The sequence below is a fragment of the Cheilinus undulatus genome, linkage group 14 (assembly GCF_018320785.1).
Source record: "Cheilinus undulatus linkage group 14, ASM1832078v1, whole genome shotgun sequence".
Lineage (NCBI taxonomy): Eukaryota > Metazoa > Chordata > Actinopteri > Labriformes > Labridae > Cheilinus > Cheilinus undulatus.
In genome coordinates, this window is record NC_054878.1 from 44945079 (window position 1) to 44972110 (window position 27032).

Here is a 27032-nt window from a genome sequence, read left to right on the forward strand (position 1 = left end):
GGTCATGCAACAAACCTAAACACAGATTTATTTTCTCTTTACAGGGACTTTCAAGTTCTTTAGGTTCCTTGTCCTTATTCTCTGGCAGCCTGTTGTTTGTGCACACCAGCCCAGCCATGAAATCTGACATAACTGTCCTAATGGTTGTATCAGTGTGCCCTTCCACATCGTTACCATCACCAAAAAAGGCAATTTTATTTTATAAAAAGGTTTAATTAAAAAAAAAAGGCTATCCTCTACTACAGCATGAATAAATAGATAAATAAAAATCTTTTTCATTGCTCTGATAAGAGTGGTTATCATTCAGGTAAAATATAAAGGATGGTTTTCACACATAAGCTTTTCAGTGGATCATGATTTTCCAGACCTCCATGGGCCCCGCGTTAGACTTGACCCCAGAAAGCTCTCCCCTTATGGGCCACCTACTTTTCCAAAACTTGCAAACTATGGCGTACTACTTGACAAAAATGGAGGGATAGAGTCCCCAACATCCCTAGCTTCACCAACATTCCATCCACTGCTTTTGAAAGATGATGCCATCTTCAAAGCCTGTAAAACATTCAGTCCTTGCCTTTTCCGTGCAGGCCAGTCTAGGCCCCGCCCTCTTTTTTACTGTGAAGCTGAGATGAAGATCATCCCTATCATGAAGATGCAAACAGACGTCTGTAAGGCAGCAAAATAATCCAAGACTGAGCTTTGAAGTAGAAACTGAATTATCAAGCACTCCGTCCTCCACAGCCACATCATGTTTTTGCATAACAAATATATTAAATCTGCTTTTTGATCAGCACCTTAAACAAACAGATGTGATAATAAATATAAAAACAGAATAAATAAGAAAAATATTAGCTAGAAATAATCATGTTAAATAAGAGAATAAATAGAAAGGCACTTCCAGAGCTTTAGCCTTCTTAATCCGGTCGAGGAGCAGCAGTTTGTCCGTCTGGTTTGAAGAACAAACGTCCGTCAGTTTGGGAGAAAAATCCTAAAATGTCTTATTTCACATCAGAATCTTCTCCATCAAAACAGATCTGTTTTACTATTTACTAACAGTGTTTTCTTGCATTTTTATCTTATGTTTTGTAGTTTTTAGAGGTCTATCTTCATATGAATGTTTGTTTTCTTCTGTCAGATGAAGGTTCCCATCATGCCGTTGAAACTTCATCCTTACCTTTAGAGGGTAAAAGGCAGTTGTTCTATTTTGGGAAGCAATCATCCTCGGGCACAATCCTGTCATCCTGAAATGTGTTGGATGTCCTTCTGTTTAATTTCATAGAGTTAGAGCTCCAAGAAGAATATTTTTTACTCTACAGCGCCTCCTGCTGGGTCTCTGCCTCTGTTTTTTAGCCTCCTGATCATCCATCCAGCAGTCATGGAGATATTCCAGTCAGAATCCATGTGTCCAACAGTTCTGCTTACACCTCCTCCATGTAACAGGGTTTTCCAGGAGGGTTTCCATTGCAGTACCACTAGTGACCACTGGGGACAGATGTGCAATGTTGGTGGTTGCCTCCTCTCTCACACCTCCAACTCCTGCTGTCCTCCCTGGGTGTCTGCTTTGGCTGACGTCCCCGCAATGTCGAAGCACGTCTCCATCATGACTCTGGATTTGCAGAGGTTGACGCAGTACTCCAGCTCCGCTGTGACCTGAGCCAGAGCCTCCAGGTACTCCTGGGACTCCCGGTCCAGGTCCTGGTCTACATCAACTGGAAAGAGGACACAGAGATGAGTTATTATTTGAATATTAACTAGAACCACCACTTGATAATTACAGACATCCTTGAGGTAAACAGTTGTCTAGCAGTGAAAGTTCTGCGGTGGTTTGAGAAGGTTCAGCTCCTAAGAAGATACAAAGGTCACTGTGACCTTATGATGTGCAAGTTATCAGTGACCTTTGAACTCCAAAATCGAATAATTTCACCCTCAAGTCCAAGGGTAAGTTTGTGCCAAATTTGAAAAAAATTCCTCGATGCATTCTTGAGATGTTTATATAAATACTAAAACGCATTACAAAAGCTAGTACTATTTGACAGGAAAGTCAGAAAAAATGTGTCAAATTTGCCCAAATTTTGCCCTATTTAGTCCACTAACAGGACACCAAATTTTGTCATCTTTGTCCACTTACTGGAAACTCACATTCTGTCAGTTTTTCCCCCAACAGGACATAAAATTTGTTCAAATTTGTTCCACTTTCAAGACATATACTTCTGTTGAATTTTGTCCACCTACAGGACAAAAATTTTGTGAAATTTTGGCCCCTATAAGGGAAACTGATTATTTAAAATCTTTGTCCACCAACGGGCGCTAAATTTTGTCCAGTTACAGGACACCAAAGATGGCGTTTTGTAGCATTTTGTCCATTTACAAGGTACCATAGTGGGTTTAAATTTTGTCAATTTACAGAACAGCAATGAAGGCATTTTTTAAAAATTATTATGTTCACAAATAGGACAACAAGATAGAGGGTGTTTTAAAGGAAATTTGTCCATTTAAAGATGCCAAAGAGTTTTTTTTTTCTAGTTTTGTCCACTTAGAGGGCACTCTAGAGGGAACTGTGTCATGCTTTTTTCTCAAACAGGTGTCCACTTTGTCAAATATGAGGTGGTGGTGGTGGTGGTGGTGGGGGGGGGGGTTGAACACCCCCTGCCCTCTGTGAGTCCACCAATGCCTTTGACCTTTGACATTTTAAATAAGTATGAATAAAATCCCTCTTTCTCGAGATATCTGATTCACAAGAATGGCCATGAAACATAAAAAAAGTCTGAGTATCTTTCAAAATGTTGTGTAGTTATTTGATGTTTCATTTCATGATATCAGATTTAGCTGGAACAGTTCATAAAACATCATCGTCTTCTGTTTATCTTCAGACTCACATAAAGACACCACTCTCCATAACACTTTAAGAAGCAGAGAAAGGATGGCGTTCTTGTGATAAAGGCTAAGAATGAGTCCGTAGTGATGTATGAGCTTGACTTTACACCGTTCCTCCCCCAGCCAATCAGAATCCTTCATGTGAAAACAGGAAATAATGTCGTATTGATCTGGGGTGGATTCAGGCCATCAGGTCTCAGCACGGCCTCTGCAGAGAGAAGTGTTGTATATTGACAAGGAAACATCTGTTTCTTTAACGATGAGTTCAGAAGTCATCTGTCAAGAAAAAAAACATGGATAACGATCCCTCGATATGATCCTGGGTTGTCTGCGACACATGAATGTCAGATGGCGGCTGGAAGTGGAGAATGGCAATCAAGAGTCAGTGTATATGGAAAGGAATGCTAGTCTGTAAAGTTTTAGGTGGACCTGCACACTGCAGAAAATGTCTACATACACCGGCTCTGACCCTGCACTTCACAGATAAGTGATTTTTACCACAGGTGAACTGATTTACCTGGCGTGGAGGTGATTGATATCACTAATGACTTCAGACCTACTACAAAACGTCTAGTCAGACGAAGGGAGACAAGGGTCTAGAGGAGTCTAGTACTGAACTAAGAGGCTAGCAGTGCCTCTTTAACAGCTTTTCTCCCTTGTCACTTGTTGCCCTTTTCATTTGAATGACAGGAGCTGGCTGAAGGGCCTCCAGATCATTTCCTTCCCAGTTTGAATGGTTGGCCCAGCTGTAAACATCACAAAACTGGCACTTTTGTTAGTGCTTATCTATGTAGAAACCACTTCCTGTCCCCCATCTGGAGCTCATCTTGTGACGTTATCTAAAAACAAAATATAAGACAGTCCAGAATCCATTACTCATACAGCCCTGACTGCCCTTATAATCTGAAAAATGCATCGATGTTCTTGAAAACGTCCCGCTCCTTGTAGTTTTTATTGTTTTAGATCCTCATTAATCAGCCGTGGTTTCTCCCTGCGGCTTGCTTGTTTCTCCTCTTCAAACACTCGCTGCATCCCGAGCTGCTCCGTTTGTTCAGGAGCCACAAATAGAAACACGACAGAGAGGTTTAACCCGAGGCCGCTGCCACCTCCCGACACAAATCACCGGCTGTGTTTGTGTGTTTGGGGTCAGGAGGAGGCTGAAGAGTCTGATGATAACCATCTCAGTAGAAATAATCCTGACTCACCTCAAACACTCCTTTGTGCGTCTTCACATCACATATTTGAAAGAGCTAAAGTAAAATAATCCTCCAGTGTAGATTAAATCAGCTGTTTATCAGATCCTGGAGCTGGTTTTAGCAAAATTTACCCCACTGAGCTGCAGAGTCGCCCTTTAATAAAGAGATCACTGCCGCAGTAATAAACCAACAAACACTCCTAGAACAGAGCTGAAGGACATAATAAGACGTTTTACATTTTCCTTCTTGTATAAATTCTCTAATGTTCCTCCAGACCCCTGCAGGAAGTGTCCTAGGCTTTGTAGACGATTTGTCAAAGTGGTCAAACCGTGTAATTACAACCACAGGCCGTCGCATGACGCACACTGACCTGATTCAGATTTCTTCTCCTTTACTGAGACTGCTGAAGAAACAGCATGTGTTTTTAGGTGCATTAACTTCCTGTCAAAGATAATCGATCCGTTTTATGGCTCTGCACCAGAAATAACCGAGACCAGATGTTTTCAGCTTGTTCATCCTGTCATTGTGAACGTGGTTTCTCAGGAACTTCTCTACTATACTCTGTACTCTGTCTCAGGGACAGATTTGACTACATTCTGGAGGCCAAAGGTCCATCCATCCATCATCTTCTGCTCATATGAGGTTGGGTTGCACTGGTAAGTCAATCCAGACGTCCAAGCAAAGTTTTTCAGTTCCTCCAGAGAGATTCCGATGTGCTCCCAGGCCAGACGGGATATGTAATCCCTCCATGAAGTTCTGAGTCTACCACGGGATTTTCTCCCAGTTGGACAGGCCTAGAAGACCTCCACAGGAAGTGACGAGAAGGCATCCTAATCAGATGTCCGAACCACCTCATCCGGCTCCTTTTGAGGTCCATCTGGATGTCTGAACTCCTCAACCTTTCTCTAAGGCTGATCTCATTCAACCACAAGTATCTGTGACCTCGTTTTTTTCAGTCATTTCTTTCGGAAATGAAGAGCTTTGCCGTCCGGCTCAGCTCCCTCTTCAACATGACAGTCCAGTCCAAAACAACCGATGCTGCACCAGTCCACCCACGGTCCATGCTACCCTCACTCATGATCAAGACCCCGAGATACTTGAACTCCTTCACTTGGGGCAGAGACTCACTCCTCATCAGGAGGGAGCAATACACCGTTTTATGGCAGAGGTGTAGGGCAGGGGTCATCAAGTACATTGACACATGAGCCAGATTTTTCTGACACTTTTTAACCAGTTTTCAGTACTTCATTTGGCCTTTTCTACAACCTCTTTTAAACACATTTTTGCCCCTTATTGCCCGTGTTGCCACTCATTATCCCTTTTTAGCCACTTTTTAGCCAATTATTGCCTCTGTGTGTCACTCTTTAACCTCTCTTGACTACTTTACCAGCCTATTTAGACTATATTGTGCCAATTTTAACCAACTTTTGGAACTTTTTGCTATTCTTTATCCCATTTAACCACTTTTCCTGCATGTTTTACCCCATTTGTGCCATTCTTTTATCCATGGGCTATATTTTGCCAATTTTAACCCTTTAATGCCTGAATATATAAATTATAGCCAGAAAATTCTTATTTTTGGGAACTGAAATGTTTATTTCACTTTCTACTTAAACCCCCCCCCCCAAAAATTAAAATTTCCATAAAATTTAACATTTATATTTTTTGTATATCATTTGATACATTAGGTGTTTTTGGTAACTGATAATGCACTTGAGGGCATTTTTATCATTTATCAGATTGTATTCAGAATTTTTTTTTTAGTAATTTATTGATCATATTGATTAGATAGAGGTATCATAACTATGTACCAAATACAACAGGCTTTAAGGGGTTAACCAATTTTTGGAACTTTTTGTTATTCTTTAACCCCTTTTAACCACTTTTTCTGCATGTTATACCCCTTTGTGCCATTCTTCTATTCATTTTTGCCACCTTTTAACCCCTTTTCATTACTTTTTTTGCCACTTTTAACCAATTTTGATACTTTTTGCCCCTTTTCTTCCTCATTCTCCAATTTTTGCCACATTCTAACCTCTTTTTACCACTTTTTCTTTCAATTTGTGCCATGTTGACACTTACCACCCTTTTTGTTTCACCACTTCTTAACCCCTTTTCATTCCTTTTTGCTGCACCATATTTGCCGATTTTAATCAATTTTTGATACTTTTTGCCACTTATTGCTAATTTTGTCACTCTTTATTCCCTTTTGCCACTTTCCAGCCAACTATTGCCTCTGTGCATCACTCTTTAACCCCCTTTAGACTACCTTACCATCCTATTTGTGCTATATTTTGCCCATTTAAACCAAATTTTTTGTACTATTTGATGTTTTAACACAATTTTTGCAATTCTTAACCCCGTTTAACCACTTTCCTGCATGTTTTATCCCCTTAGTGCCACTCTTTTATAATTTCTTTTGCCACTTTTCAAATTTTTGATACCTTTTGCCCTTTTTTCCTCTTTTACCTATTTTTGCCACCTTTCAACCTTTTTTTTCCACTTTTCCTGCCAACTTGTCTCCCTTTGTGCCACTCATTTATCCATTTTTGCCACTTTTCATCTATTTTTTCCCCACTTTTTTTAACCCCTTTTCATTACCTTTTTGCACATTTTTACTACTTTTAACTAACTTTTGTTACTTTTTGTCACTTTCTTTCCTCTTTCTCCCATTTTTTCCACATTTTAACCTCTTTTTACAGCTTGTCCTGCCAAGTTGTCTCCTTTGTCCCATTTTTACATTTACCACCCTTTTTTTGCCACTCTCTGACCTTTTTTCACTTCTTTTTCTGGCCATTTTGCAACATTTTAGCCAGTCTTATCACATTTTTAATACACTCTTAAAATCTCTACTAATTTTTGCTTGCAAGTGAACTTCTGTAAAATCAGATTAAGTGTTAAGTCATTCTAAAACTATTTCAATAATAATTGTTTTTGGGGTGGATTATAAAAGCTGCAGACATTTAAAGTCAAAAGATACCCTTAAAACCACAACGTCTTCTTTACCTCCTTCTGTAAATTGAACGATCTTATGGGGGCCCAATAGGTAGCTTTGGGGGGCCTCTTACGGCACTCGGGCTGCCAGTAGATGATCAGTGGTGTAGGGTGTCCTGGTTTTTGTTGAATAGGGGGTAAGATGAAGTGCTAGGGCTAGGGTCTTTCAAACAGAGATTTTTCAGAAGCACATTCACAGCAAAAATGTCCGCTGTTGTCATTGCATCTGTTTACATGAATGCTTTCAATGACTAATGATGATCAGGAAGTAGCGGGCCGTCCCATTCAAAGGGTGGAGACACCTTGTAACTGTTTCATGGGCCAAGGGGGCATTTGAAGTCAAGGGATAGGGGTAAAAGTTATTAATGGGACAAAGCCTGGATCTTTGGACTAAAGGTTGCCTAGTCTGGTCCCACTGTAGTAATTTCTGACTATCATAGCTCTAGGATGTCCTCACACAACACAGTTTGAGTCTGACTTTAGGGCAGATTTGCACCTTTGTGAGCCAGTCATGGAGCATGTCCCGATATAAGGCTCATCACAAACAATTAGTTGTCCATGTTAAAGACTGATAGTCAGGAAAATGTCAAAACATTTCAGCCCAGTTTAACATTTTTTGTACTAATATTATGATTAACAAAACCCTGATTGTGTTTTTTTTTTGCTGCCACTACTGATACTAACTCACCTTGAGCAAAACATCTGAAGGAGCAAAATGGTGTAAAAAAACACAAGGATGTATGTCCCCTAAAGGCTTCCATACTTTGCCACTGTTTTTCCCAGCTAGCCCATTTTTGGCCCTCGCCCCCTCAGTAGAGAAGCAGAGCCTTGGTATCTAACGGAGCAGACATGTACTCACATTCTCCGCTCCACCTGCCGGGGTGGAGCATCAGCCGGCTCTTGGCGTCCTCCAGCTCGGCCTGCAGCCTCTCGTGTTTGCTCCTGAGCTCTCTGATCTGCTGCTGCCGCCTCTCCAGCATCCTGAGTCGGGCGTTAAAGTAGAGCAGACCCTGAGGACCAGAAAGGAGACGACCTGCTCAGTTCAGTCGCTCTGTGACGAGAGGACGGAGGGAGGGATGCTAACCTGCTCTCAGACTTCACTCTGCTGGAGTTAATTAAGAGGCAGCCGCAGATAAAATTAGCAGGAGGGCTAATCTGCTGGTTTGAGACTTAATCTTGGGGCGAACGCCGAGCGAGGGATTAAGGACAGCTGAGGGCAGAGAGGTGACGGAGGATGATCAGTGTCGCCGCTCTGCTTCACTTAATTACAGCTTCATGAAAACACAGGAGGTAACGCTGCTCAAAGACTTTAAGAGGACTGCACTGAAGAAAAATCCTTCCATTCATTCTTTTTCATTTCTTATCATTTTTTTAGAAATAGGTTCTCCCTTTTGTTTTCTATTCATAACTGTATTTTAGATATAAAAGCCTGGATGTCACTGAACTTCTCGCAGCCAAATCCAAGAGTTAAATCCTGGGTTAAACCTTTAAAACGGGCCTGTCTACAGAAATGACCAGGTACCTGAAAAGCTCAGGAAGGGTTGCACCGTATACTGAAATTTGGTTCTTTTTTATTCAAACAATATGGTACCAGAATTTCCTGGCATTTGGTACCACAGGTACAAGTGAACAACAGAGAACCAAGCATGCTGGGAAAATTAAGAGGTTTTACGTGGATCTCCACAAGGTGGCAGTGTGAGCAAGGTAGGCAGGCAGTGAAGCAGACGCTGTCAGCGTCAGTCACTAGAGCAGTGGTTCTAGTGGAACTAGTGCACCTTAAGGCAGGTCTAGGTGTGCCGTGGGAACTTGTATCATGTTATTACTACAACTTTATGGCAAGTACTGTAACCAGGCCTGGCCACAGATCTGGCTGGACCTCTGAAAAACCCCAGAGAATGGGCCCTCCGTAGGTGGGAGTTATTGTTGATATTGTTGGTGCTAGCATCCTGGCTATCAGTTTCCTCATTAAGAGCTGAAAGCAGCTATTATTGGGTTGAAATTGGAGTTGAAATTATTACTTTATGCTATTTTTAACCAATTTTTCTACCCATTTTTGCCACTTCTTCTGACAACTTAAACCATTTTGGTGCTTTTTTAAATCATTTTTGGCAATTCTTATTACTACTTTTGACCCATTTTTGCCACTTTTTAGGAACTTTTTGCCACATTGAACCAATTTTTGCTATCTTTTACCACTTTTTGCCCTATTTTGCTATTGTGTGGCCTTTTTGCCATTTTTTCCCCATCACTTTTAACCCCTTTTTACCACCTTTTAGCAATTTTAACCCCTTTTTACCACATTTCTGCACCTTGTGATCTTGTGACCTCCAAATTGGAAAAGTGCAATAGAATGGCCCTTAAGGGGGCGCCAGTGACCGAGTGGTTAAGGTGCGCCCCATGTACGCGGACGGCCCGGGTTCGAATCCAGCCTGAGGCCCTTTAAACGCATGTCTCTTCCCCGCTCTCATCCCTGTTTCTGACTCTATCCACTGTCCTTCTCTGTCAAATAAAGGCACAAAAATGCCCAAAAATAAACCTTTAAAAAAAAAAAAAAGAAAAGGAATGGTCCTTATGCTTGGGACTCTGACTCGGGAATTCGGGTAGGATCCAAGCAGCCCGAGTCGGTTGGAATGACGTAGCAAAATGGCGCTGCACCGTGAGAAGTAAACAGAGTCATTTTCTCCTCAACTTCTGCTTTCATGTGTCGTCTAATTTAGCAGTTGTGTTTCTACAGTACAGGCCTCTGCACCGCTCACTTCGATGCCTGTATAAGTTCAATGATGCATGCAGGATTCAAGTCATACTTACGGCATATGATGTTTCTCTTTCTCTCTCTCCCTCAAGTAGCTAATATATTTCCCCAACAGTAATTTTTAATCCTCGAAAAACACCAAAACAAACATCAGCTTACTGCAGCTGGCCATGTTTTCCAAGCTTATGCAATGAAACGCATTTACCTCAAAGGTCGGAATTTCCGACCCGGATCTTTCCAAGTTCCAAGTACAATCAAACACAGCATTAATCCTTTTGGACTACTTGTAACCCGTTTTTTACCACTATTTTGCCAATTTCAGCTCATTTTTTGGCCACTTTTTTTTTTTTTTTAACAATTTTGCCCTTTTTTATTACTTTTAACCCTTTTTTTTAACCACCTTTTCATAACATTTAATCCTTTTAGACGACTTGTAACCCATTTTTGCCAATTTCATCTAATTTTTGGCCTTTTTTTTTTTTCTTTAACCAATTTTCTCCCCTTATAGGCCACCTTCACTGTAACATGATTTAAAAACTCTATTTTGTATCGATTTAAATATGGTGTGCCTTGAGGTTTTGGCTTAACCTTAGGTGTGCCTTGGGTGAAAGCACTAGAGCACAGGTTTCAAACTCAAGGCCTGGGGGTCAAATCCGGCCCGTGGTGCAGTTTTACCCGGCCCGCAGGATCATACGATTTTTGAATTAGAACTGGCCCGGGGGTCTGAGGTCTGCAGATTTCATCCAGTATAGAAATGTAAAGTTAACCTTGAAGATTTAAAATATCCTCTGTTAAGTCATAAAAGTATTAAGAAGTAAAGTGTAAAAATAATGAGATGGAAAGTTAGGAATGGGGAGAGAAATTAATTTGTGTTTTCATTTAATATTTTCAGATTGCATCTGAAAATTCTGACTTAAACTTAGCATTTTGACTTTTTATCTCATATTGTGAACTTTTAGATTTCAATTTTAAATTTCAAGTTATATTTTGAAATTTCAAGATCATGATTTCAAATTCAATCTCATATTTTGCCCTTTTTAACTCCTAACTTTGAATTTTAATCCCATTTTTTGACTTTTTAAACTCACAATTTAGAATTTCAAAGCACATGTTGAGGTTTTAGATTCACAATCTTAATTATTACGTTAAAATTTGATCTTTTAAGCACAACATTTTTGATTTTTTATCTCAGATTGTGACCTTTTCAAGTCCTAACTTTGATTTGTTATCCCATATTTTGACCTTTAAACTCATGATTTTAACTTTCTAACTCATATATTTGCCTTTTGAAAACATTGTTTTCACTTTTGATTTTGTGTTCTGACCTTTTTAACCAATATTTTGACTTTTTATCTCAGATTTTGAGCCTTTAAACTTATCATTTTGATTTTTTAAAATCTCAAAATCATTTATCATCAGCTTTTTTCCTGCTTAAATGTGCTACCTGTAAAATTTAGGTTGACGGTTTATGGCTAAATGTTGATCCTGTTGGGCCCCCAGGTAAGTTTTAAATTCAGATTTCGGCCCCTGATGTGACTGAGTTTCACACCCCTGCACTAGAGGGAGCATGTCCACTACTAACTACAGGGTCTACTGGGATGCACCTTTCTGCTACTGGCAAAGCTTCACCTCCTCCAACCCAGCCTCCTCCTTTTTGGCACAAAGCTTGTTCCATCCATCTATTTTCCATACCGCTTATCCCTAATGGGATAAGCGGGGGCTGGAGCCTATCCCAGCTGTCATTAGGCGAGAGGCGGGGTACACCCTTGATTGGTTACCAGTCAATCGCAGGGCTGACATGTAGAGACAGACAACCAGGCATGCTCACATTCACATCTACGGCCATTTTAGAGTCACCAAATATCATAACGAGCATGTCTTGAGTGGAGGGAGGAAGTGGAAGTACCCTGAGAGAACCCATACATGCACAGGGAGAACATGCAAACACTGCACAGAAAGGCCCTAAATGGTTAGCGAACCAGGGACCTTCTTGCTGTGAGGCAACAGCGCTAACCCCTGTGCCGCTGAGCAGCCCTGCCCTGAAATTATAGTTAAAGAAATACATTAAAATGCAGAGTTATTTGTACAAAATGAGGCAACATTTATTGTTTGGCTAGCTGTTTAAGGGGGGTCCTGTGTAACATTATTTCTGGGGGCCCAAATTCCCCAGCTACACCCCTGCTCTCAACACAGCAGTCTGTCCAAATATGACACACTTCTCACTGATCTCTGCTTGCATTGGTGCCAATGCACCATTCTGCTACTGCTGGCAAAGCTTCACCTCCTCCACCCCAGCCTCCTTCTTTTTGGCATAAAGCTTGTTGAACCCTCATTGTCTATCCCAGCTGTTACTGGGCGGAAGGTGGGGTACTTCCACTGGTCTCCAATCAATCCAAGAGACACACAACCAGGCATGCTCACACTCACTTCTACGGCCAATTTAGAGTTTCCAATTAACCTAATGAGCATGTTTTTGGTGGTGGGAGGAAGCCGGAGTACCCGGAGAGAACCCACGCATGCACGGGGAGAACATGCAAATAAAAAAACGTTGCATCTGTTCATATTCCTGCTTGTTACAAAGCCATTTCTCTCTGTTTTTTCAAATGTTGTGCACCACTTAAATCTGCACAAACCGCTGCACTTTGGCAACTTCTGCTTTTTTCCTTGAAGAATTTTTCTAACAGGATCTTCAAACGACAAATATTAACTGAGTTTGGTGTCTATGTTAGCATTTCTAGCTATTGTAAGATTGTTTCTTTGAGTTATGTTAATGTATAACCTTAAAATCTGCAACACATAAACATAGTAAACAGATATACTGACTATTGTGATTTCATATATAAGAGCATTTTACACAGGATTATTGAAATAAGGTATTTTTGCAGCCAAAATGCATCCACCCCATGACACTACGGTGCATTATCAGCATGTTTCACAACACTTTTTATCACCTCATAATTCACCGACAAACATAAAACTTCCTGATGGAAAAGGGTAAAAGTTTTATCTCTCTGTTGGACAAAGAAAAAAAAGTGTGTTGTTGCTATCCTGTTTATTTCAGACTGATTTAAAGAGGATCATAAAAAGGTTTTACAACTCACCTTTTCAACATCGTGGAATGGCTGCAGAGAGAAACAGAAACATGGAGTTAGAGTTTATCGCTCTGTGTGTCTCAGTAAGACAAACTCACTCCTTCTCCCTCTAATAGAAAATAAATCAGAGCTCCCTGTAAGTGAACGACACCCTCCTCCTCCTCCCTCCCACCAAGCCGCGAAGGTTAACGAGCCGCTAACATGGAGAGACAAGACGGCCATAAAGAGCAACCAGGTGAGGACGAGCTGTCATTCATCACTACAGAACTCCTCCTTCTCCCTCTCTCTTCATCCTCCTCCTCCTTCTCCTCCATCCATCACTCACCTCTAAACTAATTAAGACCAAACTGTAATCGACTCACTGATAAACTCAGTTGCTGATAAGTCTGACCTTTGGCGCAATGCTGAAGGTAACTGAGGGCCGGTCATGGAGATGTGATAGAGCGTGATGAACTTACAACCATAATGAGCAGCAGCCACCCCTCCAAACGGCGCCTGTGGAGACGCATGTTTCAGCATGAACGCCGAATCTGTATGAAAATATCTATAGGATAAGGTGTTTGCAATATCATTTGAGATAAAGAAGTGGAGGAGTGCCATTAGGAATGAATGGACCCACAGGCTGCAGTTATTATCAGGATGTACACTATATTGCCAAAAGTATTCACTCACCCATCCAAATAATTGAAATCAGGTGTTCCAGTCACTTCCATGGCCTCAGGTGTATAAAATCAAGCACCTAGGCATGCAGACTGTTTCTACAAACATTTGTGAAAGAATGGGTCGCTCTCAGGAGCTCAGTGAGTTCCAGCGTGGTACTGTGATAGGATGCCACCTGTGTAACAAGTCCAGTGGTGAAATTTTCCCCACTCCTAAATATTCCACAGTCAACTGTCAGTGGTATTATAAGAAAGTGGAAACAATTGGGAATGACAGCAACTCAGCCACCAAGTGGTAGGCCATGTAAAATGACGGAGCGGGGTCAGCGGATGCTGAGATGCATAGTGAGCAGAGGTGGCCAACTTTCTGCAGAGTCAATGGCTACACACCTCCAAACTTCATGTGGCCTTAACTCAAGAACAGTGGTAGAGAGCTTCATGGAATGGGTTTCCATGGCCAAGCAGCTGCATCCAAGCCATACATCACCAAATGCAATGCAAAGTGTCAGATGCAGTGGTGTAAAGCAAGCCGCCACTGGACTCTGGAGCAGTGGAGACGTGTTCTCTGGAGCGAAGAATCGTGCTTCTCCATCTGGCAATCTGATGGACCAGTCTGGGTTTGGCGGTTGCCAGGAGAACGGTACTTGTCTGACTGCATTGTGCCAAGTGTTAAGTTTGGTGGAGGGGGGATTATGGTGTGGGCTTGTTTTTCAGGAGCTGGGCTTGGCCCCTTAGTTCCAGTGAAAGGAACTCTGAATGCTTCAGCATACCAAGAGATTTTGGACAATTCCACGCTCCCAACTTTGTGGAACAGTTTGGGGATGGCCCCTTCCTGTTCCAACATGACTGTGCACCAGTGCACAAAGCAAGGTCCATAAAGACATGGAGGAGAGTTTGGTGTGGATGAACTTGACTGGCCTGCACAGACCTTGACCCCATAGAACACCTTTGGGATGAATTAGAGCGGAGACTGAGAGCCAGGCCTTCTCGTCCAACATCAGTGTGTGATCTCACAAATGCACTTCTGGAAGAATGGTCAAAAATTCCCATAAACACACTCCTAAACCTTGTGGGAAGCCTTCCCAGAAGAGTTGAAGCTGTTATAGCTGCAAAGAGTGGACCAACGTCATATTAAACCCTATGGATTAAGAATGGGAGGTCACTTAAGTTCACATGTAAGTCAAGGCAGGTGAGCGAATACTTTTGGCAATATAGTGTATCTGCATACATGCTGTTCCTCAAAGCCAAGGACCCTCACAGTCTTTCTAAGGACTGAGTTAAAGTGACAAAGATAACACCAGAAAGCTACGTCACCAGGTCATATTTGGGCCACTTCTGCATCTAAATGTAACGGCCCACTTTAACCATGACTGTTTGCCCTTTGTAAGAGTGATCCAGAGTTAGTTTCAGCCAGTACTTCCACCATGGCAAGCGCCAATACAGAGACACCTTTTCAAAACCTTAAGCCCTCCAAAAAAAGGATTTACTGGCAAAGATAAGGCTTAGCCTGAGCCTTTAAGCATTTTTATGTGTTTTTTATGTGTCTTCAACTGCAACGTCACCCATAGGCTTATAACAACCTCTGACAAAATCTTCTCTCAGTTTTTAGGTTACTTCGTTGTCGTTTGAGCCGGTAACTCAAATAGTGCGGGAGACTGAGAGAGAACCGAACAGATGGAGTCCACCTCACCTCTGACCCCGCTGTCACCTCCCTCCTCCTCTGCAGGCACTCCACATCATCAATCTCGTACACCTTGATCTCAAAGGGCTCCTTCAGGGCGCTGCCCAGCGTTGGCAGGTCCACCCACTGACCTCCTACTTTCCTGCCCAGAGACGAAGTGTCAGGGAGGGGGGCGGGGATCAGACGGCGCCGCTGGAAGCCTGAAACAGAAGTCAAAGCATTTAGTGAGAATTAAGTGGAGAAGGGATTTGGTTTGTCTGGTGCCCCTAATTCAGGTGCAGATTGTAAAACGGGTGCATAACATAGAAATAAAACATGCATTCAAGTCACTAAATCAAACCTCTGTAAATGTGAAAATTATCAAAACATGAATGCAGTTTGTTAAACATATGCACAAAGGAGAAAGCCAGCCAATGTTCATAAAACTAAAACTGAACTGTCATTTCCTGGGATCTTTAGGATGAGAGGTTTGAGGAGACTTAAAGACATTTGGTGGAAGTAATGTAACATTTAATCTATCCCTTTCTTTAGTGTGGTTCCCTGCAAAGGTCATGGCTTTTACTTTCAGTTTCATTCTATATTTGTAGCAGGTGACTGTTTTTCATGATCAAAGCATTTCCAAGGCAAAATTGCTTCTTTATGCTGACGACACTGTAATGTCCTACTCTGCACCCTGCACTCTACATGGGGTGTACCTCCTTGTCTCTACAGGTAGGCATAAAAAAAAAATACTAAGATTAAAAAATATTACAGTCTGAGAAAATTAACAATCTGGAGAAATCTCTGTGAGCACAGGGCAAGGCTGAAGGTCAGTGTTGGATGCTGTTGATCCTCAGGGGCCACTGCATTATAAATAGGCATGGAAATCACTGCATGGGCTCAAGAACACTTCCAGAAATCATTGTCTGTCAGCACAGTTGACTGAGCCATTTAGAAATGACAGTTAAAGAAGAAGAAGCCATATGTGAACAGGATCCACACATAATGCCATCTTCCCCTTTAAAATGGCCTTAAGTAAAATGGAAAACTGTTCTGTGGTCAGTTCTAAAGCCAGCATCTCTGATGGTATGGGGTTACATTAGTGCCTATGGTGTGGGCAGCTCTAACATCTGGAAAGGAACTATCAATGCTGAAAAGTAGAGAGAGGTTTTAGAGCAACATATGCTCCCATCCAGACAACGTCTCTTTCCAGCAAAACAACGCTGAACCACATACCACATGCATCACAACAGCATGGCTTCACAGGAGAAGACTCCAGGTCCTGAACTAGTCTGCCTGCAGTCCAGAGCTTTCACCAAAAGAAAACATTCAGAGCATCAGAAAAGCAAAAAAGCCAAAGAAGACTGTTGAGCAGCTAGAATCCTACACCAGACAAGAATGGGACAACATTCCTCTCCCAAAACTCCGAAGCTGGTCTCCTCACTTCCCAGATGTTTACAGACTGTTGTTAAAAGAAGAGGGGATGCTACACAATGGTAAACATGCCCTGTCCCTACTTTTTTGATGTGTTGCTGCTAGTAAATTCATAATGAGCTAATATTTTTCATGAAACGGTAAAATGTCTCAGCCTCAACATCTTATAGGTAGTTCACGTTCTATTTTGAATAAATCTGGGTTTATAGATTTGCAGGAGCCTTGGTTTATTATGTTTGTGGGCTGTTTGAAGCTTCACTACCTTAGTCCTGTATCAACCACCTGTGCTGCTAAGTCTTAAACCACCGCCTTCAAACCAAAAACCCTGAATTCATCTTCAGCGGCTGTCAGAGAGCGTCTTTATAATTTAATTTAACGATTACCATAATCGCTGAGAGCCTCACCACGAGCAGCAGCGTGCTCTGAAACAAACAGCCGGCAGAGATTATTAAACACTGGCGCTCTAGAAGTGAGGACTGTACACTAGTGACAGATTGAGGAGGAGTGTGTGGGTGTGTGTGCTGTGGAGTGGATGGGGGTGATAATTGGAGTTGGATGTGTACACGGGGGAACGCCGAGGCGTCATGAATTATTCATGAGGCAGAAACAAGCCGAGATCCACAGACTGATGGCAGGCAGATCACACGAGGGCTGGTTCCATATGCATCAGGCTGCCTGACCCTGGTGTCGCCGCCGCCACTGCCGAGCTGCATGAATCACAATCAGATGCTGTGAGCTGACGCCACAGAGGCAGAACACACCAGATAATGTGCGAGGATGTCGATGTTACGATAACAGCGGGCGCAGGGAGGAATTCATGCGGTGAAATAGTCTTTGATGGATGCTCCCACAGAAATAATAACACCTGTACTCGTCAATGTGCTCAGCATTCATGGAAATATTGAAGTGAAGAGCTGCTCCCTCCCCATCATCGCACACTCTGATGGATGGGAGCGATTTTGGAGAAAGTCATAAATATGTTAATTTCTCTGTGAGGTTTCCAGGGGAGTTTGATGGCTCTTTTACTTTGTGAATCAGAATACTGAGAGAAAACTTGATGAATGACAAATTTGAAGTTTAAACTACCGTTAACTGTGACAATGCAAAACCTCATTTCAGAAATAATTGGATATGATGATAAAAAAATGCTGCTGTGTATTCCAAACATTACTCAACAGACGCCCTTTTTATTTTCCCTCCATGACTGTGAGCGTCAGACATTAGACTAGCTTTGTACTGATCTAATGGCCCAGGCTGGTGGGTCAAGTGTACTCCTCCGATCTAGGACTGGGTCCCTATTGTGACACCACAATGTGATGAAAACAAATACTCAGCATGGCAGAAATCAAACTGTCCTTTTCCTCAGTTTATCACTGTTAGCTAGAGGTGTGGTTTTCAAACTTTTTTCGCCCAAGGGACACCTAAGATTAAGCCAAAATCTCAAGGCACACCATATTCATATCAATACAAAATTGACTTTTTAAATAGTATAACAGTCAATGTGGCCCATAAGGGGGGATAAAGGGGCCAACTGGGGTTGGCAAAAGAGGGCAAAAGGCAGCAAAATTTGGTTGAAAAGTGACAAGACAGAGCCAAAAATGGGTAACAACTGGCATAAGGGGCCAAAGAAATGGGTTAAAAGTGGCAAAAACACATTGAAAGTCGCAAAAAAGTGTCAAAAAAAATGTGTTACAAGTGGCCACAAAGGGTTAAATGTTTTTTTTTTTTAAAAGGTGGTAAAAATGGGGTAAAAGTGATTGAAAAAAATGTCAAAATTGAGCAAAAACATGGCCAAACAAAGTGAGCGGAAATTGGCAAGAGGGTGGCAAAAATGGGTTGAAAGTGTCAAAAAGGTGGCAAAATAGGTAACAAGTGGCAAAAAGGCTTAAAGTTGCTAAAAGGTGGTAAAAGGGGGTTAAAAGTGATGAAAAATGGCAATAAATGTCCAAATAATAGCAAAGGTAGGCAAAAACTGGCAAAAAGGTAGCAAAAATGGGTTAAATGTGACAAAAAGTATTTTAAAAAGTTGCAAAATTGCAAAAAAAGCAGCAAAATAAATGGCAACATAGGTAGAAAAATTGGTTAACTTGGTTAAAAGTAGCATGAATTAATAATTTCAACACCAATTTCAACTCAATAATAGCTTGCCAAATGAGGTTAACTGTAAGCATCAATAAATCACAGCTGGAGAGGGCCCATTCTCTGGGGTCTTTTCAGGGGCCCAGCCAGATCCCCAAGGGACGCCTTGACTTGTCTCAGGGAACACTAGTGTGCCTTGACACACCATTTGAGAACCACTGAGCTAGAGGTGTGGCGCTCATCTCCTTTGCACCAAAATAAAAAAAAATCAGTCTTTGGTTGTATAGCACCAATTTATAACCAAGAGGGCAGGTCTAGACTGTACCATTAACCCTACCCTTGATGTAGAATTTTAGACACCCAACATTAAGCACCATTAGCTCTAAACTAGCAGTATTTAGCCTTTTACAGTTGTGAGGACAACCTTCCCTTTAAAGACGACATATCATGAAAAAAATTACCTTTTCAGGCTTTTCTACCAAAAATATATCTCCCTGGCCTGCCCACAATCCCCTCAAATACCCACCCCCCCTTTCTCCGCCTATGAGAAAATGTGTGCTGAAACAAGCTGTTCTCAGATTTTCTGAGAGGGACCCAACTGCAGTCAAGCTGGCCAACATGGGCCTCGCTGTACATCCAATCCATGCTGGAAGACCCAAGCAGAAGTTTCTTCTTCGTGTTGGACTCAGCTGCCAGTGTTTGTCAGTCTTTTTCGCACCTAAGCCTAACCCTTGGTGCTGGATCTCAAAGGTATCACCTTCCCCACTGCCTTACCCTGAACCTAACCATTCAGGTTTTGATGCCTAAGCCTAACCTTAGACGTACGGACTTCCGGTTGAGACTTCCGGTATGGCTTGGATGTATATCGGCCATCTTGTCTGCATTAAGGTACTCTTGTGGACACTGGCTAATTTGTATATTCAATTTGCTCCAAAAGAATCTTGAATAGCATACTATGAGCCTGACAATATAAAGTTTTACTACACATGTTAGATATTAAATTATATGCGGCTTTCGAGACTTGGACCATCTCTCCAGGAAGCTACAATAATATGGGAATATATGAGAGAAAGCATCAAGTTAGGTTTAGAGTGTTGATAAATTAAAAACCTAACTTGATGCTTTCTCTCTGACAATGCAAGTTAATTAAGAACCAAAGGACTGTTTTTCAAAACAAACTCACCATTTCCTCTCTTCTTGGGTGATTTAGAAACTCTGCTTCTATTTGATGAGGACACCCCGCTTTCACTCATGGAGTCATGTGCTGAGGAGGTGCTGCCGGTGGTCTCGCTGTCCCGGATCATGCTTTCATAGCCGCTGCTCCCTCCACTGTGGTAAAAAAGGGCGGTGCGGCCCATGGCGGGGGGAAGCTCCCCACTGAGAATGCTGCTGTTATCGCTGCCATGCCCACTGCTGTAGCGCTGTGGCCTCCGAGGTGCAGTGATCTTGCTGTAAGGTGAAGGAAGTGGCGTATTGTTTGGCGATCCGCTTACACTACTAGTCCCACTGTCAGTGCCATCGTTTTCTGTCACACCAGAGCCTCTTCCCAGTTGCTTCCTTTGGCTCCCGGTGGCCAGCTCGCTGACCCGGCTGTTTGCTGCCCTGCTGATGGCCTGCTTTGTTCCCATGATTGTGCCCCTTCCCATCTTAGCTCCTGTCCCAGAGCGTGCTGGGGACTTTCCAGTTGGGGCTAGGCTAGTGTGGCGGACTGCCTCGTTATCGGGAGGTTTAGTGGAGGGGCTCAGGCCCTTGGAACTGCTTGCAGACAATGTTCGAACCTTTGCACCTCCAGGTATTGCTGCCCGTGAGCTGCCATTACCTTTATTCTGCCCGAGTTTGCTTGGTGATGCAGTGACACCAGATGAGCCTTGGATAAAAGAGCTGGATGTAGAACTGGAAGGTGGAACTCCCAGTTTTGGCACCGACCTGTTGGACTTACTGTTCTCCTTGAAAAGTTCAGGCTTGGACCCTGCTAGTGTTTGTCCGTCACATCTCTCAAGGGACATTAAACTCCCATAATATCGAGAAGATTCTGTTTTGGCACCCCTTGTCTTCAGGCTTGAGGATGCCCTGGCAAATCCATGATCAGTTTTTAAACTGGAGGTCCTGTGGCTGAAGGATTCTGCTCGGAGCCTGGTGGTGAATTCTTCCTCTGAGGTCGATGTCCGAGTAAATGAGGGTTTTCCTAAGTCACTGCTTGTTTTTAAGGCACTTGGAGATAGCACAGTCCGCGTTTTCTGTTCTTGGCTTGACTGTCTGACGAGTTGAGCAGGGGGAGAGATGTTTCCAGATCCAGACTTGGAGATCCCACTACTCTTTTGCCCATTTGACTTTTTTCCCAGTGATGAAAATCTGAGGGTGCCCGTCACTGAAGTGGCTTCAGGACCCCACTTTGATTCAGCGCTCTGGGAAGAAGAAACAGTACCGAGGGTTGTTGCACCTCGGGTTAGACGTGGCAGCTTGATGAGGGTATCTGACCTCCTGCTGCTTGCCTTTTCACAGCCATCCACAATCCTTTGGGCTGAAGAAGACAGTTGCCCCTTTGGTGTCCGGGGTACACTGTTACTGTTCCCTCCTGGCTTCTTGGATGAAACAGTACTTATGCCAACTCTTGGCTTACCTGCAGAGAGATGGTCAACCTCTCTGGATTCAAAGTCCCTGCTTCCCTGAAGCAAGACGTCATCATGTCTACCGTCCTGTCTGCTGCCGCCCACAGTTGCAGATGAGGTAGGCTTGGTTTTCCTGGGAAGACTGGAATGTTCAGTGTGATGGGAACTAAGGGCTGACATATTTAGAGTATTCCCTCTTGCTTTTAGGGAGCCTTTTAGAGAGAACTTGGTTGAGTCAGGGGAGAGGGGGCATTTGGTGAGGGAAGGTTTGTTTGGAGTTGCAGGATCACTATCCAGCTCAGAGAAAAAGATTCCACTGTCATTCAGGGAACTCTTGATGCCATGATGCAAAAACGGCTGTTTATGGAATTTACTCGGCAAGGTTAGCATTGATGCGGTCTCTGCTGCTCGATTTTTGTCCCTTAAGTAAGAATGTGAATGTGTGGCTTCACTCGACCATGAGCTGACCGCTGGCTGATCATCGCCTTGCTGGGAAAGGAAGCATTCCTGGTAATTTCTTCCAACATCAGGAGCAGGTCCTACAGCTCCTTGTTGAGACGTGTAAGCATCGTATTCATCATTAATACTGCTGATAATGCTGACGGGGCGAGAGCCGGATGCGGATGCCTGCCAGGAGCAGTCGGTGTTGAAGCTGAGGAGGTTGGAAGGACGGCCATTGTCTGGGACGAGGCCATGTGGAAGCTCTTCAACTATTGTGAACACAAGCTCATCCTCCCCGTTCAGCTCCACAGGCTGCTGGAGTGTAACGGTAGTCCTCAGAAAATCCCTGTCAAGACATCTTCCTAACAAAGAGGCCCGAAGATTGTTGGCCTCTACGAGGCTTCTGTCTGTAAGAAGGACCCGTTCAGTGTCAGCAGACCCTTGCCTCAGTGCCTGTTGACTCATTCCCACAGGTGGAGTCCTACCAGAAACCTCCCTGAATTCTGTCCGAGGTAAGGGGGGTGAAGTAGGCGGTCTGGGCAGACCTCCTTTTAGGTGGACCTTTTCTCGAACTACAGGCTCTGAATCCTGGGATGAACTCCCACCAGGCCTTGCCGCACATGACTGAGAGATGCCTGCCGAAATTCTCTCCCCATCTGCACTCGTCCGCTTGGAAGTTTCCACTATTCCTTTGGCTGAAAGGAATTTAAGGTCACCTTGATCAGGTTTAGTTTTGCATAGGGCTGGTAAGCTTTCCAAGACCCTGAATGAGGAGTTCTTGTCAGATTTTGGTGGCAAAGTTGCCTCAGTGGGTTTGGTTGCTCCTGTCTGAGCCCTGAGCCCCGCTGTAAGTCCTGCTTTTCCCTCTGAGCTGAACGTTGCAGGGCCTTCACTGCCATCAATGCAGTCAAGCCTCTCCTGCAATTCTGCAAACGTATTACACTTGAAGTGGTCACCATCTGACCTGGGCGCATCCTTGACTCGCTTTTTGTTCAGAGAGGGAATGATGGGGACGAAAGAAGGCGGCCCTTCGTTGTCGCTCAGCTCTCTGTCGGAGATTGCCGCCCCTCCAGGCCCGACGTAGATAACGGTGTCGCAGGAGTGCTCACTACTTGAGGAGTAGTCGGGATCACTGGAGAGAAGAAGGGGAATGTCTGGATCCAGGGCGATGGTCCGAGGGTGGAAGGATCGAAGAGGAGCAGGTCTATGGGACGGGCCTTCCTCACAGGAACTTTCCCCTCCGGATGAGCTGGAGGCATACTGCAGATAGAAACAGAATAAACAGCATTAGTGTGTTCCACAGCCATCATCCTGAGGCCAAATCCATTCCTAGAGAGTCTTCTGTCGATACAATGTGAGGTTAAAAGTACAAACTGTGCACCGGATAAAAATTCATGTCAGTTAGATTTATCAGCTTGTACCTCCTGTTCCCCTGTTTCTCTTTGAATCTATAAAATCAAAATACAGCCTCTAATGAGAGTGAAAGCCTTTCTCATCTCACCACAGAGGGTACTGCCCCCAGAGGAACAGTCATATTGATTATCTGACATTTCATGGTTGAAAAAACTCTGCGGGTGGAGGTGGTATGACACTTTGACTTGATAATAATGATCTAAATTATAGATTAGAAGGTTTTTACAGGGACACCCTCAGGATACATAAGAAACCTATGCACCGCAGAGTAAATAAGACAACAGTAATACATCTTTTTTCTTAATAGCATATTAAAGAAACTTGAAAACAAATCATAAAAAAGGTTTCTGCAGTTGTTTCCCTTCACATCCTGCCATGAGTAGAAATCTTACATTTTTAAAGTGATAGATACAAGCAGACCCAGGTATATTCTATTGGAATAAATTAATGGTGTTACATTTTTTATTTGTTTTTGACATTATTTGAATTTTAAAAAATGCATTTTTGATACCTCATAAAATTCCTTTTCCATCAACATCATTTTCTTAGCAAGAATATAAAACCTCCTAAACTTTAAAGTTATTTTATAATTTTTTTTGAAGCCAAAACATCTGTCTCTGCAGCTTTACCTGCATGAACCCCCATACTTTTTTTTTTTTTTTTTTTTTTTTGGAGCTCTGCCTGGCTAAAGCAAAAACTCATAACAAAGGAGGAGCTGGGGTGGAGGAGGGCTGCAAAAGCAAGTGAGTGCGAGTGGCCAATAGCATGCTTAGAAGCCATCAGCTGGCTGTCAGCTGAGGGCTTGCATGAGATCAGCCGATCTTAATCATATGGTGGTGCTTGACTCCATGGCCTGCCTGAACTAATGCTATATGCTCGACTTATCAATGGGAACGTCAGATGATTTGATTAATTTTAGACATTGATTTGAATTTAAAAATGAATTTTTGAAAACTTTACCTTTCATAAAAGTCAGTTTCCATTAACATCATTTTCTAAGCAAGAATATACAACCTCCTGCACTTGGAAGCGGTTTGCAACAAATGCAAAAACATCTGTCTCTGCAGCTTTACCTGCATGAACTTACATATTTTTGGAGCTCTGCTTGGCTGAAGCAAATACCAGTAATACATCAAAACGTTTCTTGTAGATCTGGAGAAATCCATGGATCTCTATGGCCAGACATATTCTTGCTGTTTCACCTTGTTGCCAGCTGTGTCATGAGAATTCTCATATATAAACATGTCTACATGCAACATTTGTTATTATAGGACACCACTAGAGGGCGCACCTGAGATTGAGGCCATATACACCAACTAGTGTGTGGGATGCTGACTACAAACATGGGGACACTTGAGGAGGTTACAAAAATGTTCATTCTGAGATCAGAACTAACATAACTTATAAATATAAATATGAATATTTGTCTTTATAAGTAGTTATCTATTTGCACTTGTTGCCATTGTTTATATTGGGCTGTGTGGCTGTTCTAGGATTTCCCTGCCCTTCAGCGAATCTACATGGAACAGCACAGGTTCCTGATTTTCCTGTGCCTAAGAGGAAATCTTGAGCAGGAATCAATGACAAAAAAATTACACTGATAAAGCCAGATGCAAAATATAGGAGTAGCTGGAGGTGGAGGAGGGTTGCAGAATCAGCTAGCAAAGGGAGCAGCAAAACGTAGTCAGCCTAGAGCCGTTTGAAATATAGCAGCATAGGAGCAATCAGCCAATAGCATGCTTAGAGCAGATCAGCTGATAGTAAGCTGTTGATGGCTTGCATGAGAATCAGCTGATCTTAATCACATGGTGGCGCTTGACTCCATGGCCTGCTTGAACTAATGCTATATGCTTGATTTATAAATAGGAACATCAGATCAGCTCATAGTGATGACTGGTGGTCAGAACACACCACCTGCACTTTGTTTGGATATGGACATAACACTTATAGTGTACTGGTTTATTTAGTGACTGTGTTAACTTGTGACTATTAGATGTCACAGCAGCCAATGACAGAAAGAGTCCAAGTGATTAACACATTTAGTTTTTTGATTCTAATGTTAAAATATCTTTATCAGGTATGTATTCAAGAAAAACTGATCTGAGGGTGCTGACAGGAGGCATGAATATTTTGCAGTAGATGGCAGCATGCATGTAGCTGGTTTGCAAAACTGCCAAGAAGAAGAAAGAAGAAGCAAACATGAAAACCACTTCATGACCAAAAATCATGACCTCAGTGAGGACTGTTCATGAATCTTGCTGGCAAAGGAGTCCATCCTGCCACAGTGGATAGGTTTTTAAATGACTTTTAAGATGCCTGCAATGGCTATTTTTTGTATCTACTCATCTACGTGCAGCTCAGAGGATCCATACTGCATGGATACTTCCACTTTAGAGGATTTATTTTTTCCTTAGCAACTCAACTCACTGACTAAAACCTACGACCGTTGATAGGGTGAGTCGTAGCAGACCATTTGGTAATTAGATTTTGATGATTTTGGCTGTGCATTTAGAAAAATTGCCAAGGAAGGAAGGAAGGTTTGTTGATACAATCATCTCAAAGAGCTGATGCAAGTCTGTCCTGTATCAGGGCATGGTTGCATTCACGTCTGCTAAGTACCATGCCAAAGTCCAACTGTATCATGCCCCAGACCACCTCTTTTAGTCGACCCTAGTACAGTACGTTTGCATTCACATTTACCGGTGAGAACTAGACTTTGGGCTGAGGTGTGTGCTTGGATCTGAGCCTGGGCCCCTAATGCAAGAGCACCCTTATACAAACAGAAATGGGCGTACTCGGCAGAAAGTCTCTAGGTAACACGGACACTTTTTGAACTGTTACACCAATCTTAATCTTTTTAAATCAACAGATTGAAATGGCAGCTTATGCAACTGAATGTCTTGTCTTTATCAGTTTGTCTTTCAAATATTAATTTGTTTTCTCTGCTGCTTTACCTCCACACAGCCCTCACCTATCATGTGCATTGTGTGTCCTGCATACCTGCTGCATTCATTTTTGAGGGTGTGCACAACCTAAACACCAAACCAACACTGGGCATGCATGGAGGCCATAATACGTCTACATTCCTGGTATTAAAAGCAAGTATATCTTCAGTCTATGAGTGTAATGTGTTTTGATTAAATCTTTTTCTGCATTTGGATGGTGGGGACTCTCTCCAATGCTGTTTTTGTTGAAATATTCTGAACAGAAGAGGCCAGCAGAGCTTCTAATGAGAAGTTTAGTGACTCTAAATACTGTTTTTAGTTTTTAGTCGGGTCACTGTTGAACTTGTGTTGGTTGGATCTTGAAATAGTCAGATTCACAACTCTCTTGCAATGTTTTGCATAGATAGATAAAAATAAAGCACCTTCGACTTCTTCTTCCTCATGCGATGGATGCGGGAGGCCAGCTGCACCGTGGTCAGCGTCTCCATGTAGTTGGCCGGGGAGTCGGAGATGTGGGCGATCATGGTGGTTCGACAGTTGATGTTGCCAAGGGATTCACTGAGCAGCATGGTGAGCTTGCTGTCCCTGAATAATACATCAAGAAACCCCTAGTTAGCCCACCCCCCAAAAAAGGGGGAAAAAAAGAGCAGATGCACCACAGGCCTAAGAAAACCCCACAGGATTCCAGAAACCATTCATTACCCCACGCAACAGTGGGCTACCGATAAGCAAAAGGGAACATGAAGGATCCTTCATTTCACTTTAATGAAGTTCACTTTGAACTAGGCGTAACATGTGTTCTGTACATGGAAATGTAGTGAAAGGTCCGTGCAATCCTGCCTTTAAAGAACCAGGGAAGAGCTGCAAATGACTGCAGTTTCAGCTTC

The 27032-nt window shown here is 42.7% G+C and overlaps 1 protein-coding gene across 1 annotated transcript in view; it reads right to left on the minus strand.

Annotated features, from left to right (window-relative positions):
- Window positions 1-1469: 1469 nt before the first annotated feature.
- Window positions 1470-27032, minus strand: part of kif26aa (kinesin family member 26Aa) — a 73378-nt gene continuing 47815 nt past the window's right edge. Inside the window, 6 exon segments of the mRNA XM_041805814.1 lie at window positions 1470-1706; window positions 7921-8071; window positions 12915-12935; window positions 15255-15445; window positions 19921-23047; window positions 26568-26730. Coding sequence (XP_041661748.1) covers window positions 1519-1706; window positions 7921-8071; window positions 12915-12935; window positions 15255-15445; window positions 19921-23047; window positions 26568-26730 — 3841 coding nt within the window. The 3' untranslated portion in view covers window positions 1470-1518.